Source organism: Tenrec ecaudatus, chromosome 10 (assembly GCF_050624435.1).
Source record: "Tenrec ecaudatus isolate mTenEca1 chromosome 10, mTenEca1.hap1, whole genome shotgun sequence".
NCBI lineage: Eukaryota > Metazoa > Chordata > Mammalia > Afrosoricida > Tenrecidae > Tenrec > Tenrec ecaudatus.
Window position 1 is genome coordinate 154937076 of NC_134539.1, and position 17396 is coordinate 154954471.

Below are 17396 nucleotides of genomic sequence, written 5' to 3' on the forward strand. Positions count from 1 at the left end.
TCATCTCCTAGCTTCTGGTGCCCCGCCCCTTCACCCCTTGTGATTTCCCCCACTTCCTCCGGCATCTCCCCTGCCGTCTGTCCTGCGGTGCCTTCTGCTCTGCCTCCTGCAAGGAGCTTGGGGGCCTCGTGCGCTGCTCGCTGAGCTGATAAAGGCAAGGGCAGTGGTTCGAACCCACCAGTCGCTCCTCGGGAGACACACGAGGCCGTCTGCGTCGTAGAGATAGCTGTGAAGCCCACGGAGGTGGTTCCACCCTTTCCTCATAGGCTGCCACAAGTCAGCATTGATGGTGGCGGGTGGGGGTGTTGGCCGTGGCCCCATGTGTCTCTGGTTTGTGGTGTTGGTGGGTGTCGTCCTGTCTGTTCTGACTCACAGTGGCTCCACGTGGCAGGGTAGAGCTGCTCCACAGTCGGGGCAGGTCGCCAGGTCTTCCATGACCCTTCTGGGCGGGCTCAAAACTCCGACCTTGCCCTTAGCAGCCAGGGCTGACCTGTTGTACCACCAGGGCCCTGGTCACTGGCTGAGGGCCCACCCGACCCAGGACCAACTCTTCTGGGGGGCACATTTGTCCAGTGGGGGTGACGTGCCCCTGGACCAGGGCTGGGGACTGCATGTGTCCGCACAGAGGACTCCAGTCCCTCCCACCCCCGCCTCCACAGGTGGCACTGCCAGGCTGGGTTTCCGTGTCCCTTGAGGGCACAGCTTTCTGGGGTCCATTGCAGAGGTTGGACAGGCATTTTCCGGTTTGGGGTGGATGGCTGATGTCACTGGGTGGGCAGAGGGACTGGGGGCAGGGTGGAGGGCAAACCTGTGCCCTCACTGGCCTGACCACTAGAGAGCTTTGTCCCTGGAGAAGCGAGAATCAAGATTAGGGGGAAAGAGCGAATCCGGAAGGCCAGCTGTTGACCGCAGCTGCCACTGGGCTGCTGGTGCGGGGTGGAGGGCCCCAGTCCGTTGGGTCCCACTTTCGGCCTCACCCTTGGAAGTGTTGCCTCAGCCCTGCGGGGGTGTGGGGTGCACTTGTTTTGCTGGACCATCAGCGCTCAGGGTGGGGAATGTCCTGTGTCTTTTCACACGGCTGTGTTGGAACTGCCAGCCAGGCCAGGCCTGTGGGGCAGGGGCCGCAGGCAGAGGAGCAGGCAGGATTTCCATAGTGGCAGAGGCTCCCCCGGGAGCATAAGAAGCTCCCTGGCAAAAGCCACTTATTAGGCCCCATCAGGTAGCCTCCATGCAGGCCCCCAGCTTCTGCTTCCCTGGGTCCCCTTCATGACCCATACCCCTCTTGTCAGGAGTTCCACAGACTGCTCCCCTTCAAGGACCCCCTTCTCAGGAGGAGCTCCACAGGCTGTCCCCTCATGATCCCCCAGGAGCTCAGCAGGCTGTCCCCCTTCTGCAGGCTGCCCTGGGTGAGTGGAGGTGGTTCCCCCATTTTCTCCTGGACCGGCCGGTGGCTTGGTCGAGGTCCAGGCTGGGCACATGGGCCTGGAAGTGCAGATCGCCACAGAAGGCCGGCCATGGGGCTGAGCGGGCTCGGTGTTTGGGTCAGGCCTGCTGTTACTGGACACTTGTGCAGAGAGGTCCAATGCACTCTCGGGCACCAGGCTGCCCTCCAGCATGGCCAGCCAGGGTCTGTGGCAGAAAGAGGCCAGCCCCGAGATGGCTCAGTGCACTGGGCCTGGACTTGAGGGCGTACAGAGAGGACGAGCTATGGGGAGGGTTTGAACTGTGGTTCCAGCAGCTGCCTCTTCTTCCTGCCTGCATTCTGGTGGTGCTGTCAGGTCGACTCCAGCCCGAAGTGACCCTGGGAAACAACAGGATGAAACGCTGCCCGGCCCTGCGCCAGCCTCACAATCACGTCACTGTGATTGAGCCCAGCGCCGTGTCCATCCTTCTTGTTGGAAGGCCTTCCTCTTTGGCTCTGACCAAGCATGAGGTCCTTCTGCAGGGGCCGGTCTTTCCTGACAACACATGAGACCAAGCCTGGCCCTGCTTGACTCTGAGGAGCGCCTGACTGGACCTCTTCCGTCACAGGTCTGTTCCTTCAGTGGACAGTGTGCAGGCGTCCAGGGTTCTGCTTCAGCACCTTTCTTCAAAGGCATCTGCTCCTGCTCGGCTCCGGCTGTGGGTGGGCTGAGGGGGCTGGCTTCTTTGAGGGGAGCGATTGCCCTGCCTGGGGTGGACTTGACAGGCTGGCTCAGCAGACCCGGCGTTTCCGGCTTCCCCTCTTGGGCGTGGGCAGCTCCCCCAGCGGCGGCGTCTGTTTGCAAGGCCTGCCTTTTGGGTTTTGTGACTTCCTGAAGGGCACCCCTACTCCACCCCTCACTGTGCGTTGCGTCCTCTGTGTACTGGCCCTGCCTCCCCCACCCCTTCCTCCAACCCAGAGCCCAGGCCCGAGGTGCTGTTTTAATTTGGGTCCCCCCAGAAATAGGTCCTGAGACTGGGGTGGGGAGGGGGTTCCTAGTGGGAGGTGAGCCTGGGAATCCAGGGTGTGAGGAGGAGACTGTGGCAGGAAGTATCACTGAGCATCTGAGCATGGTGGGGGGCAGGGGTGGATTGTCCACCATGTACCCTTTACCTGGGTGACGGGCCTCATTCTTCAGGGCCCCACTGGGCATCCCCGCCCCAGCCAGGTCAGCCACCGTTACTGTGGGGCCCTGAGTTCCTTTCTTCTGAAGGAATGTCCTGGTTGAATCGACTCAGCCTCTGGGTCTCAAGCCTCCAGGGTGGGGGGAGGGTTTCCCTGGCAGCCCCCAAAGTTCTGCATCAGCAGGAGGGTGGGGACGTAGGACGGATGCCCTCCCGAGACAGACGCCAGCGCCACCACATCAGTCAGCCTTTGTGGGGACAGGCCAGGCCAGGCAGCAGGGTCCCAGCCCACTGCCCAGTAGGCAGAAGCTCACAGCAACAGCAAGAGGAGGGCAGAGCTGACCCCAAGCTCCCAGGGGCACCGGCAGCCCAGCTGTGCGGGCATGAAGGCTGCTCTCAGCAAGACTGGCCCACGTGGGGCCTCGGAACCGGTGGCTGCGTGGGACTCCCTGTAGAGGCTACAGGCTGTGCCCAGTGCCGGCCGCAGTTCTCCCGGGTCTCAGTAGGGACAGGGAGGCGTCCATCCACAGCACTGGTCTCCTGGTTCCTCGGGCCTGATCACGGTTCCTGGGTGACTTCTGTCTACAGGGAGGGGCTGGGCTGGCCACTCCTGAAGGGCTTGGATGTTCCCTGCTTTTGCTCTGAGCCCTTCTGGGAAGGCCTAGTCCCAGGCTGGGCAGGGCCCTGAGGGTCGCTGTTCCCACTGCCCAGCCTGGGGCCTGAGGCCGGGTGCGCGGGGAAGGGCCCCACTTTGGTTTCGGGAGCAGCAGCAGGTTTGTCTGGCAGCAGGCGGTCAGGACAAGGTCTTCAACAATGGTCCCTTGTACGGGGCACATTCCTCCTTAAACAGGCCCAGATCCAGCACCTGCTTCCACCCTCTGGGGGCCGGCTGGAGCCCCCTCCCCAGCCCGCAGCCTCTGTGCACAGCATCACCGACCGACGGACGGGATAGAGGCTGTGGGTGGGCAGGCCTGGCGGAGGACGAGGAGCGGAGTGAGACAGGCGCTGAGAGGAGCGGGCAGAGATGTCTGCAGACATCAGTCTTCTCTCCTGATAGCTTTTAGGGACCTGCAGACTTGGGGCGACCCCATGCACACAAGAGGGAAATGTTGCCTGGCCATGTCCTCTCCCCTGGTGGGTTGTGGATCCTGGCCGTTTCAATCCAAAGCTTCTCTCTCACTGGTTGGATGCTGGAAGCAGACCACCAGGCCTTTCTTCCTAGTCTCTCTCTGACTGAAGCCCTGCTGAGACCCGTTCAGAATGCGGCAACACACGTGCCTCCACGGACAGACAGGCGGTCGGTCGTTATTGCCGAGAGGTGCCGCCCAGTTGGTTCCGACCCACAGTGACCTGATGTCCAGCAGGAGGAAACACTGCTCGGTCCTGCCCCGTCCACACAGTGGTTCTTGTATCTGAGCCCAGTGTTGCAGCCACTGTGTCCGTCCATCTCCATGAGGGCCTTCCTCTCTTTCACTGCCCCTCCTCTTTACCCAGCAGGATGCCCTTCTCCTGGGGCTGGTCTCCCACTGACACGTCCAGAGTTCATGAGACAGAGTCTCGCCTTCCTTGCCTCTCAGGAGCACTCTGGCCAGACTTCTTCCAGGACAGATCTGTTTATCCTGTTCGCCGTCCGTGGGACTTGCAAGATTCTTCCCCAGCGCCGTCCTTCAAGTGCCCAGTTCTTCTCCGCTCTTCTCTACTTTCAGGAAGAGCTCGGAAACACCCTGGCCTGGGTCAGATTCGCCTGAGCCTTCAAAGTCACGCCCTGCTTTTTAACACTGTAACATAATGGCCAGCAGGGAGCGGGTACCTTTGGGGTGCACTGGCCTGGGGTGGAGTGCAGTCTCCCTTGTGGATGGTGAGAATTCTGCCGCTGCGTCACCGCTGTGAGCCCCCCTCCCCCACACTCTGAGAGAAGGAGGGCAGCCTACTGAGGAAAACCACCCACCTCCATGCCGTCACTTCTGCTCACACGTGTGTGAACATGCGTGTGGGCGCACATGTGTGCGTGCGACGTGTATGGAGTGAGGCGTCTTGGGCGCTATTTTTACTTACCGTCACATTCCAAGCATTTCTCTTGGGTATGAGCGCAGTTTGGGGGGTTGCCCAGCCCTTGGGCATGTGTGTCTGTTTAGCAGAGCCCGCAGCCCAGTGTTGGCTGTTCCAATGCTGACGCACATGTCCGTGTTCATAGATCTTGTGTTTCTGATGGTTTCCGTGGGAGAGATTCCCGGAAGTGGAGCCGGGTGCAGGCACACTCTGAAGGCTGGTGGAGCAAGTCCTGGGTGGGGGTGGGGGTGGGGGTGGGTGGGTAGAGGAGGCTATGGAAGGTTTTCGGGAGGAGAGCAAGAGCTCGGAACTTGGAGCTGGGGGCACTTGGATTCACGGCGGGCTCTCTGGATGCTTTCGGGGGACAGGAGCCCCTCTGGTGCTGTCTGCTCCTGTCTGCCCACACTAGTGGCCTCCCGGGTCCTCAGGCTCTGCCATGGGCTGCAGGTCCGGTCCCCCTTGCAGTCAGAGAGGGCAGCTCGCCTTCTCTTCTGCCCAGACCCTCAGAGAATGGCTGTAGCAGCTCTGCTTGGTCCCACTCATGAGGAGCCCGGGTGGCACTGTGAGCCACGCACTGAGCTGCTGGGCACAGAGTGCGTGGTTCAAACCTGCTAGCCGCTTGACAGGAGAAAGACGAGGCTCTCTGCCCCTGCAAAGATAGATAGCCTTGGAGACCTTCCGGGGCTGCTCAGCTCTGCCCTGCAGGGTCCCGGGCGGCGGAATCGTTGTACACACTGTTATCGTTAGCTGCCAGTCAGGTCAGACCCCGCCTCACGGTGACCCCAGGCAGAGTGGGATCAGACCGTTGGGATCCACAGGATCGTGCCGAGGCTGATGTCCGGAGCTGTACTGCCAGGTCTTTCTTCCTAGTCTTTCCTAGTCTGGAAGTTCCACGGGAACCTGTTCAGCAGCACACAGGCCTCCCAGGCAGGTGGGTGGTGGCTGCGTGGGAGGTGCACACAGGACCCAGGATCAAACCCGGGTCTCTCACGTGGCAGGCGGGGATTGAACCACTGAGCTAGCGCTCCTGTCTCAAAGCTGAGACGTGTTCAGCTCACAGCACACCTGGTGACTCATGTGTCCACATGCGGATGCCCGGCCTCGTGTTCGGATCCTATTCTGCCTGCATCTTCACAAGTTGTCTCCTTTCCCCAGCTGGAGCCGCGGTGGCACTGTGGGGCAGGGGGGTTGGGCCGCTAGCCACAAGGTTGGTGGTTCAAGCCCACCAGCCACTCAGAGGAAGAGAGATGAGGCTGTCTGCCCTGCAAAGTTCCATAGCCTTGGCAGCCCCACAGAGCAGGGCAGCTCTGCCCTGCAGGGTCCCTGGAGCCAGACCTGACAGGCACCACCAGGACGTGGAAAGCACCTAACCGCAGCCGTGGGAGGCTCTGCCAGAGCAGAGCGTGGCAGCCTCCCGGCCCGCCGTGGCCTGCTTGGGCAAGTAGACAGCCTTTCTATGGAGGTGCTGCCCAATGGGCTCACGCCTCCAGCCTATCATTCAAGAGCCGGACGTGGGAACCGTTTGTGGGATTGCTGGGCGTGGGGACCCGGGTCCAGTCTCGCACGTGCAGGAGGCCATTGGAAATTCCCTGACTCAGGTGCGGCTTCATCCTCAGAGTCCCGGCCTGGCTTTTCAATGCAATGGAGAGGTCTCATGCAGCAGAGGTCCCTGATGCCGCAAGTCCTCTGAGCTTCCGCGAGCATTGATTGCAGATGGATGTGGGTGAGCTGAGATCCTTGGCGCTGTGGCCTGTGCTTGGTTCTGCCACGGTGTCTCTGGGGGGACTCCAGCTTCCCAGTTCAGCAGCCGAGCTGGCTGGCCGCTAGCCCCTCCTCCGTACACCGTCATGTCCCACGGCACTGTGCTTGCAGCGGCTTGGGCTTGGCTTGTGCCAGCATGTGCAAGTCAGGAGTGGCTGTTTAGATCCAGACCCCCAGGCTCTCCCAGAGCTCAGACGACCCGCCATGCTGAGCCCATGCCCCTGCCAGGCAGCATGAGGCTGAGGAGCCGATGCCTGCCCACGGCTCAGGGTGACCTGCTGGCTCGGAACCCCGCACTGCTTCCCACCTGCTGTATCCTTCGGCTGCCTCTTGGTGGGCGAGCATGGCCCCTCAGGAACGTCCCCCAAGAAGGAGGGGTGCTCAGGCAAGAGAGGAGTGTCCTAAGGCCCAGCCCTGGGCTTAGTTGTCCAGGCTGCTGACATAGGGGAAGGCCTACTGCTACTGCCTCCCTCCACCCCTAAGCGCACGACCCTCCCCCGGACCCCCCCCCCCAGTCTTCTTGTGCTGAGGTTTGGGAGAGGAATACTGGGGGAGGGGCCCCTTACACCAGCTTCAGAGACCCCTCCCTTTTCCCTGTGGGGGTGCTTGGGTCCTGGGGGTGCCAGGGTCTTTGAGGTCCAGTCCTGGGGTGTGCATGGGGAAGAGAGGGCTGAGGGGACCGGGTGGGGGGGGGCTACGCTCAGCAGGGAAGGAGTGGCCTGGCCGCCACGTGGCTGCTGCCTGCGTGCCTCACTCAGCGCAACAGCTGGTTCTGGTTTGGGTGGCTGCAGGGACCGTGAGGAGGGAGGGAGGCCCCCCCCAGCACTGCCCGCTGCCTGTGGGGAACAAGCCCTGGAGAGATGGTGGGTCCCAGAACAGAAATACATATGGGGCTGCTGGGGGTGGTGGTGGTGGGACAGCATCCCTGGGCCAGTGTTAGCCAGGGCAGGGTGAGGACCAGGAAAGGCTGTGAGCATGGGAGTGTCTTCTGGCCCAGACACTTACTCTCCCCTCATTGGCTGGGCGTGTTGTGTCGGCGCTCCGTGCCTCAGTCTCCCCATGGGTTCAGAATGTGAATGAGACTGTGCGGTTGGCACCCGGTGCAGGAAGCATGCCAGGGACGCCTGTGCCTTTGTTATCGACAGAGCTGTTTCCTCCTCTCGAAGCCCCGGTGGGGAAGGGGTGGCCACTGGGGCCATGTCCCCTGAGAGGAGGAGGGTGTGGACGGAGGAGAAGCCCCTGGTGGGTCGAGACCTCGGGCCACTCCCACAGCAGAGGCTGCAGCTGCAGAGGGGACAGTGGCACTGGCCCAGGGGTGAGGGGAGGCTGGTGTCCTCCGTGTCCTGCTTCTCGCTGGCCTATCCTCACGACTGCATTTGTCTCCCAGAGGCCACTGGGCTGAGCTGACTCTTTTCTCCCTCGCTTTGGAAGTTGGCTTTTCGGTCACCTTCTGCGTACATCTCTGGCCTTGATGATGTCCCCATGCGTGGGACCACCACCACCGTCTCTTTCCTAATAAGGTCCGCACCGCTAACAGATATGAGCCCCGAAGCAATCAGGCCTTCTTTTTGGTGAAAGGAAACGAGACCGCCTCTATTTGTAGATAACACAAGTGTGTGTGTGTGTGTGTGTGTCCGTAGGTCATACGAAGCTGTCTGCTGGATGGCATTTAGAAACCTAGAACTAGTGAGCTCAGCAAGGTGACAGTCAGGACTCTAAGGTCACCAGCTTCATGGACGAAGGGCGTCTTTTCAGTCAGATCCACCCCAAACTCTCTGAAGGTCCCTTGTAGTTTAACCGCGAACCTGTGGGAACCTCAATGTCGCCACATGTACGGTGGCTCTGAAGGGAAGTGCTCAGCCCGGCACTTGATAAAATAGAGATCTGTGTGCGGGAAACGCAGCGGAAAGATGCCCGAGAGGGCCTGATCGGTGGGCGCACATACCACGACCATGGACGAGTGAGCATAGGAAGAGGGGTGCTTCTGCCTTCATTGATCTCCAGGTTTCATACAATTCCCATGAAAAGCCCCAGCAAGGTCTTTTTTCCTTGATCGACATCGATACGTCAAGCAGTAATTCCCCCTCCTTCCTCCCTGTCGAGGGACCCCTGATAACCTTCTGTGCTCCATGGTGGGTTCCTGACCACAAGGTTGGCAGTTCAAACCTAGCAGTCGCTTCATGGGAGAAAGATGAGACTCTCTGCTTCTGCTTAGATGTATAGCTTTGAAAACCCACGGGGGCGAGCGGGGGGTGCTGTTCCGTCTGGAGGGTCGTGAGGAGTTAGACTTCAGTCTATGGCCGTGAGTCTGGCTTTTGAGTTTTTTCTCTCCCCCAAACCAGCCCCAGCACATTGCCACCGAGATAGACTATGGCTTAAAGGCTGCTCAGCAGTGGCTCTTTGATGGCCAGCCCAGTGCTCCAACCATTGCACAACCAGGGCCTCTTGGGCCCTAGTCACCGCCAGTAAATATGCTAAGTCTGCTTGGTGCAGAGATCTCACGGGAGGGCCCAGTGGCCCTGTGGCTTAGTCGATTCTGACGCACAGAGGCCAGCGGTTTGAGCCCACCCACCACTCTGAGGACAAAGATGAGTCTGTCTGCCCCTGCAGGTCACTGGGAACCCGGATGGCATAGTGTGTTACACGTTGGGCCGCTAACTTCAAGGTCAGCAGTTTGAGACCACCAGGCCTCCCAAAGGAGAACGATCTGTTTTTCTATTCCCTTGACGATCTACGGCTCCAGATACCCCAGGGAGCAGCTCTGCCCTGCCGTGTGGCGTCTGTGCGTCAGAATCGACTCAGTGGTGGTTGGTGAACAAGTCAGAATCGACTCGCTGGCAGTAGATCTTTGACGTTAGGTCTTCCAGAGGTCTCCTATGAGCGGCCTCAAACGGTATCTGCCCACTTGTCCCCCGTCTCTGTTCACTCAGCGTCCGGATTACAGATCACTCACACCCTGGCCGGCACCAGGACAGTGTCTGTTGGCCTGTGTCACAAGGTGTGGAAGGGTCTCGTTTTATTGATTCGGCTGAAGCCTCCCACCAGGGAGGGCCAAGGGGGCAGTCGCTGGGGGAGCCCCTGCCACACCCCCCCTAAAGCGGGTGTCTTCACCATGTCTCTGTCTCTCTTGCAGCCCTGAAAAGGTCGTTTGAAGTGGAGGAGGTTGACACGCCCAACTCCACGCCATCCAGGAGGGTGCAGCCGCCCCTGCTCCGCGCCTCCGTGGCCAGCTCCACCCAGAAGTTCCAGGAGCTGGGGGCCAGGGCACCCCCTGAGCAGGCCCGCCACGCAGACTCCTTCAGCCAGCGCTCCCCCAAAGCTGCCCTGCGGAGGGTCGAGCTCCCGGGGCCCAAAGCAGCCGAGCCGGTGTCCCGGCGCACGGAGCTGTCCATCGATATCTCCTCCAAGCAAGTGGAGACGGCCAGCACCCCCGGGCAGGCCCGCTTCGGCCTCAAGCGGGCGGAGGGGCTGGCCCACAAGACGCCTGAGCTAGCACCGCGCAGGACGGAGATCTCGCTGCTCAAGTCCCAAGAGGCGGCCCACCGGCGGATGGAGCTCCCTGCCCCCAAGGCTCCGGAGACCACCGACGCTGCCCCCAAGAGAGTGGAGATCCAGGTGTCCAAGCCGGCGGAGGCGCCTGCCGCCCCCACACCTCCCCAGGCCCTGGAGAATTCAGAACCCAGTCTGCAGAGCCGTCTGGAGCCCAGGCCTCAGCCCCCTGTGGCCGAGCCCCCGCCCCGGAGCATGGAGGGTGAGTAATGCTTCATTTGGAGATGGGGGACTAAACACGGGGGTGCCCACCGTGGACACCGAGTGCAGTGGGTGGTCGCTGCTCGTCCTGCCCCGCCAGGAAGTTGGACCCCAGCTAGACTTGTGGTACTCAGGCTGCCTCGCCGGTCAGATGGGCCGTTGCCAGGGGGGCTGGAGGTGAGGCTGACTCATGGAGGGCACTGTGTTTTAGACCCCCCCCCTCCAGAAGGTGCCATGGGTGAGGGTGCAGGACCAGCAGGTGGTCCCACAGGTGGCAGGTACCAGCACAAAACGGCTGACTGTTGCCGGCCAAGGCGGAGATGGAGGGCCCAGTGTCAGGGCGGGCTGCTCCCTCGAGGCCCGGCACTTCCTCCTCCTTCCTGGAGGACTGTGGGCTGTGGCCTCTGCGTGCTCCTTCTCAGGGATGCTGGGAGGGTCTCTGGAAAGGAGCCCTGGGGACGTGTGGGCTCGAGTTGGCCTGTGAGGTCAGTGGTTCTAACCCAGCAGCTGGTCAGGGGGCAGCAAGATGAGGTGTCTGCTCCTGCAAAGACTGGCGGCCTTGGGTGCCTGGGGGGAGCTGCCCTGCTCCGTCCTGGTGGGGGAGGTGCTGTGAGTGGGTGTGGACTGGAGGGCCGTGGGTTTGGTTTGGGTTATTCATCCACACTTCGTTGTCCCTTCATCAGTGGGTTGGAGCCTTGGTGGCGTCGTGGTTACGCCTTGGGCTGCGAGCCTCAAGGTCGGCAGCTCGAAACCGAAACCGCTAGAAGCTCTGCAGGAGAAAGGCCCGGCTCTCTGCTGCCGGCAACAGTTACCGTCTCGGAAACCCACTGGGGCTCTCCGTGAGCCGGCAGACTCAATGGCAGGGGGTTGTTTTCCTGGTTTTCATCTGGTGTTTCCACCTGGAGGCGCTATTGGTAGAGGATGTTTTAACCCCCTCCCCCTGCCCTGTGTGTGAGTTCACCTGTCTGAACTTGACCCCCGAGTTGCCCCACTGCGATGGAAGTGGATGCAGGAAGGTACTGTCCACCATGTCCTCTCCAGTCTTGGGCTTCACCTCTGATGTGCCTGCCCCCGCACCCCCCCCCACCCCAGACAAGGCTGGGTAAGCAGTCTCTGGGGACAGCTGATATTGAAGGAGGTGGTCCTGCCCCAGGGGGTTGGGCAGAGGAGGGCACTGCCCTTCAATCCTCAGGGAGGGACCAGGACCGCCCTGAAAAATGCAGTTCCGCATCACTTGGCACCGGGCACTGGGTGGGAGACAGGGCCAGGCTGTGTCCGTCCTGGGGCGGCCACATGGGGTCCCCATGTGGTGTGTGTTGCAGGCATCTCTGGCTTTTGGGAGAGGGTAGGATTTCATCAAGGGGTCCTGGTGCTGCTGCACTCTGCTGCTAACCAAAAGTTTGGCAGTTTGAACCCACCAGCCACTCCTTGGGTCTTAGTGGGCAGCGCCCATCAGCAGCAGGCTGTCACCTGGTGAAGGAGGCTAGGGAACAGTGCTCCAAGCTGAGGGGACACTGGGGATGTGGTAACTGGCACCCAGGGACAGCGGAGTGGATGTGTGGGAAAGAGTGGATGTGCTGGGGTGCACTCCGGCTTCCATGCTTCTCAACCGGGGTGCCAGGAGTCCCAGAGGCTGGGGAGCAGGGTAGGGTGTGAGGTGTATGGCTGCCATCTGGCCGTAGAGCAGGGGCCAGGCTTGGGGCCACGTGTCCATTTGTGTTGTCTTGTTATATGCCCACGTCTGTCATGGGTGGCTGGATTGCAAGCTGGGCTCATGTCCACATGGGAAGGATTCATACACATACATGTCACGTGTGTGCCCGTGTCTATCCTGGCCGGCTGGGGAGGGGTCACACGGAGATCAGGTCTCACTGACCGAGGACAATGGAGGTGCACCTTGGACAGGTGTGGGGTGAGGAAGACCCTAGAGTAGCAGTTCTCAACCTGTGGGTCGTGACCCCTTTGGGGGGGGGTGTCGAACAACCCTTTCACAGGGGCTGCCCAATTCAATTACAGTGATGAAGTAGCAACGAAAATGGTGTTATGGTTGGGGTCACCACGACATGAGGAGCTGTATTAAAGGGTCGCAGCTTCAGGAAGGTGGAGAACTGCTGCTCTAGAGAGAAGAGGGCTGTGCTGTGCTGGGTCAGCCCTGTGTGAGGCGTGGGCCTGGGTTCGAGGCCTTAGGGAAGGATTCTGTCCCTGGGGTCAGCCTGGTGAGTAGGTGCAGGATGGAGCAGACTCAGCCGGGGGTGGAGGCAGGGTCAGGCGGACTACTGGGGCAATCCTGGAGTCCCAGCCCCTGACTCACAACCCCTCTCAACCCCTGACTCCTTCCTGCTTCCACCTGCTTCTCTGCTGCCCACTGGTCCCAGACTGAGAGCCCCCAGCCCCTCAGCCCCTCTTCCTGCCACTCCTTCCTGCAGATCTGGCGCTCCATCTTCTGGGTGCTCCGCTGCTCACTCCCACCCCTGGGTGCCTGAGGGAAGGGCTGGAGGGGTAGCTGTGTACAATCCCATGGCACGAGCTCCCCATGCAGATGCTCCTCCCTCCTGCTTCTCCCTCCCAGTTGCTGGCTGTGTGCACAGCCTCCTGTGCCCAGTCCAGTGTCTTCCTAAGGCTCCCTGCTGGTGCTCCCCTAGTCTCACTCCAGGCTCTGACTCCCCGGGGTGCTGGTGCACAGCAGCTAGTCCCAGGTCACAGCTGCTGCTGCGGTATCTGAAACGCCCCGAGGCTGCCCGTGCTGTCCTCCGTGGTCCTCCCTTTGGGGGGGCTGGCCCAGGCAGGAGTGCTGGTGTTGTAGTCAGTGAAGCCCCTCAATGGTAACCACCAGGTCAGCTGCTAGAGCCCACTAGCTGCTCCGAGGGGGATCATTGAGGAAGACTGCGGTCCCAGGAACCCCAGGGAACGGTTCTCCTGGGTCCCGTTGGGCCACGGTGAGTTGGGATCAGTAGCTGTGGGTTTGCATATGGATGGAGGGCAGGTGGCCAGGTCATCTTCCTCCTGCCGAGCCCAGATGGGTTTGAACCCCGACCTCTCGGTTAGCAGTCAGTTGCCATCCACTGGGCTGCAAGCCAGAGCGCTGATGGTGCCCGTCCGCGCCTGAGCCTTCGCCGGCCTGTGGTTTCTCAGTCCACCTTTCCTGATCACAGCCTCTGCTCTGACCCCCTTCCCAGCCCTGCCCTGTGACTGCTTCCTGAACGCCTGCCCAGCTCCGATGGCATGTGCCCCCTGCACTCACATAATGTCCGGGTCTTTCCTGGGCAAACCTGTGCCAGCACACGCACGCATACATTACCAGGCCCCAGCACGGGGAGACAGGGTGCATGGGACACTGCCCATCCTTGGGGAGGTTACAGTCTAGGGGTAGGTGCAGATCCGCCCCTATAGTATCAGGGTGCCCTGTAAACGCAGGGAGCGTCTGCAGAGCCTGCGACCTTTCTAAGTCACATAGGTCACCTCGCCCACCCCTATGCTCAGAACCTCTGGGCTGCATCCTGTGCACCCTGCCCCCACCTTTGGGCCTGGCACACCCCTCCCCCACACCACTGGTGCTCTGTAATCCCTGCTTGGTCTCAGGGAACCCTGGAGTCCATCGACCCACCCCAGACTGCTGTCCCCTAACATAGCCGAACCCTCAGGGAGGAACCCACCCTGCACTGGAGACCCCAGGGCCCCCAGCACTCCACCTCTGGCCAAGACGATGTCTAAGTGACACTAGCACACATGCTGCAGAGACGGAGTATGTGATGAAGCCCGGCCTCGGCTGCATCCCAGCAGTGCCCGCGTGGTCTCAGCAGGCACACTGGTCGCCCATTTCCACGTCTTCTCTAGGCACAGAAGCATCGTGCCCCTAAAGGACGGTGGGGTCACTGCCACAGGTGACCGCTAAAGGTCTCTGTGCCTTGGATGGTTCTGGGGACCTGTCCTCTGGGTCACAGTGACCTCTGCCACAGGGACAGAGCAGGGCATGTCCTCTGGGGTCTGCCCTCCCCTCAGCATCAGGTACTCTGAGTTTCCCCTTGCTGTAGCATGTGCCCAAGCCTGTGTCTCATGGAAGCTGAGCACTGCTAGATATACGGGGGCTCCCTCCTCGGGGGGACAGCATGCCCTGCCTGTTCTCACTTTAATGAACACAAGCCCCTGGGCACCTCAGGCACACCTTGGCTTTGGGGCAAACTCTGCCATGGAGCACTTGGGTCCCATCTTGGCTTGGGAGCCTCGCCCGATGCACTGGCCTCTCCGACAGGTCAGGGCACTGAGGCTGGAGAGCTGGGCCCTAGTCATCACCCAGTCCTGCACATCCCGTCTCCCTCTGCCCCCCCCCCCCCAGCGAACACCCAGGATGAGCACACACCAGCTTCACAGCAGTGAGAGCAGCCCCACCTTATAAGGCTGCCTCCTCGGGGAACTTGGCGGGTGTCTGCTGTGGGTGGAGAGGATGGAGAGAGGCCCAGGGTGGGGTGTGGGGCAGAGCCAAAGCCCAGCCCCACCCATTGCCACCCATGCAGGGAGGAGGGGGCAGAACCCGAGCTGGGGAGTGGGGGGTAGGGGGTGGTGGTGGTGGTGGTGCAGACAAGGCTGCTCCAAAAGGGGGGCAGGGCGACTAAGAGGGGGGTAGGGTGATCTGGGGGGGGAATGGGAGGGTGACAAGTCCATGGAGATGCCCACTCCCCTTCCCAGTCCCTACATCCTCATTCTGTCCAAGGAGACCTGAGGAGACCCCTCAGTCTGTCCCACCCCAGCCTGTTCTCTGAGGGCCGCACCTCAGCTCAGGAACAGTTGGGTGGGGGGTGGAAATGGAAGGGTTGGGAAAGCCCACAGAGAAGGCAATTGCTTGGTCCTGGAGGTCCGACAGGTTTCAGAGGGAGCCCCAGAAAGCTGCCCCAAATGTGATTTAGGAAGAACGGGCCACAGGCTCTGTAGATGGGGTCCCCTCTGTGTTTGCAGGACCCCTCTGGACTGCAAACTCCCCGAGGGTAGGCTGGGTCTTGTCTCCCGCGTTGTCCCTGCGCCCCGAGCTCTCTCCTGTGCTGCTAATGCAAATAGGGAGAGTGCAGTGGGTTAAGCTCTGAGCTGCGGCCACAAAGTCGGAAGTTCAAACCCACCAGCTGCTCCTCGGGAGACAGGTGAGGCTGTCTGCTCCTACAGAGAGTGATGGTCTAAGAAACTAGGGAGAGTTCTGCTCTGCCCCGTGGGGTCAGCTGCTCTGAGTGAGAATGGGCTCGATGCCTGGGCTTGCTTCATGGGATTTTGTCTTTCCGTTTGTGCGGTGTGAAGAGTGAATGAGCTCGGCTGCCAACCAAGAGGCCAGAGGTGGAGGTCCACCCACAGGTGCTGCGGAAAAAAGGCCTGGCGGTCTGCTCCTGGGAACTCTGCCTTGGGGAGCCTGCCCAGCCCAGCTCACTCGGGGTTGTTTCAGGGAGGAGGGGGCTGGGGTATCCACTCTCGGTGGGGAGGTGTACAGGCCTGGACCTCTGGGAGCGATTGTCTTGCCTGGCGCCAGGGGCATCCAGCTGCCCAGTTCTCTGGGGATTTGGGCCCTGTCATACCCGGTGCTGCTGGGGCAGGATGTCCCCTCCCTGCCCAATGTGGGCTGGTCAGGAGGAGCGTGGGTGAGGGAAGAGACTGGGCCAGGTGGGAGGTGGACCTGGGCAGGGGTTCTGAGGACGGATCCTGGCCCTGGGTATCCGGTGCGGCCCCAAGCTGTCTGCTAGGGCACAGCACAGCGGGTGCAGAAACGAGGCAGAAGGCCGAGGGCCTGGTCCCGGGAATGCAGCCCCAGCAGCTGCAGAATGCCTTAAATAGAGCCGGCACAGCTGCAGGAGCGGGTGGGGCCTGAGCTGGAGGCCTGCCCGCCTGCAGTTGTGGCCCGAGGTCCTGGCCACCCAGCCTGGCCGGCCGGGACACAGCGTAGTCCCAGGAAGTAGGAGCAGCTGTCAGAAGGCTGGGCCTGCCCTGCCGCCTCCCAGCCAGACAGCTGCTAGAAGCCCGTCCTCTAGGTTGTCCCGGTCGTCCGGCCACCCTGCCCTGCTTTGTGCTGCGCCGACGGAGCGTGGCAGCCATGACCTGGTCTTGTGCATGTCCACCTGTGTCCCGTGTCAGAGATAGCAAGGAGGCCATTTCCTGGACTGGGCTTGACTTTCCTTCCGGAACTTTCTCCCACTTGGCTTTTCCTGACCCAGAGCTCTCTGTGGGTGTGACCTCATCTTTCTGGTAGAGTCGCAGGGTCCCCAGGGATGAGTAAGGACAGGAGGTAGCCAGGTCTCCACAAACAGACTGAGGACGGGCAAAATGGAGGTACACTGACACCCCCAAGCCCCACTTTCCACTTTTGGCACCCCGTGGAACCCTAGGGCACCCAGGAGTCCAGTTTGGAAACCCCTGGTCTGTCTACTGGCAGTTCAGAGGGGAGAGGGCTTGTACAAGGCTGTGTCCCGTGCACTCTGGTGGAGTGCTCTCCTCCTGTCTGCCGACTCCAGCCCACTGATGGGTCTTGAACACAACCGACTCCCGTGGCCTCCTTTGAAGCTGGGCCCCTCATCTTCTATCTTTTCCCAGTCCACTTGCTCAATGTCCAAGAGGGTGTGACGCAGGGATTCAAGGCCATGCCACCTCCTAGCAGTGGACAGACAGCCGATAGGTGCTGCGGAGGACACGGCTTCCCATACAGCAGCAGGAACCATGCGCCGCCCAGCTGCCCTGTGCCAGCCTCACAATCCTGGCTTGGGCCCATCGCTGCAGCCGCCGTGCCCATCCATCCCGGGTGGGGGGGCTTCCTCATTTTTAGGGCCCCTCCGCTCTATGAAGCAGGGTGTCCTTCTCCAGGGACCGCTGTCTCTGATCCCCTGTCCAAAGTACATGAGTCGAAGTCTCACCACCCTGGCCTCTAAGGAGCAATCTGGCTGCACTTCTTCCGAGACTGATTGGTTTATCTTTTGGCAGTCCCTGATTCTTTCAGCCTCCTTCCCCAGCCTATCCATCAGAGCTGCCCCTTCCTCTCCAGTCTTCCTTGTCCAGTGTCCAACTTCCACATGCAGATGAGGCCATCGAGCATACCGGCACTTGGGCTGGGTCAGGCCCGCCCTAGTCCTCAAAGTCACGCCCTTGCCTTTCGATACTCGGAAGAGGTCTTGTGCAGGCTTCATGGGCTCTCTGGCTTCCATCATCAGCACTGGCTGTGGGTCCAGGGAAGTTGAAATCCTTGACCACGTTGACCTTTCTTTACCCGTTGGCCCAGGTGTGAGGAG

The 17396-nt window shown here is 61.2% G+C and overlaps 1 protein-coding gene across 2 annotated transcripts in view; it reads left to right on the top strand.

The window, feature by feature from the left end:
* SEPTIN9 (septin 9) overlaps positions 1–17396 on the top strand; it is a 136949-nt gene that overhangs the window by 52469 nt on the left and 67084 nt on the right. For both annotated transcript variants that reach the window (XM_075562280.1, XM_075562279.1), the window contains exon 2: positions 9530–10147. In XM_075562280.1, the coding sequence (XP_075418395.1) occupies positions 9530–10147 (618 nt within the window). The remainder of the gene's footprint in view (positions 1–9529; positions 10148–17396) is intronic.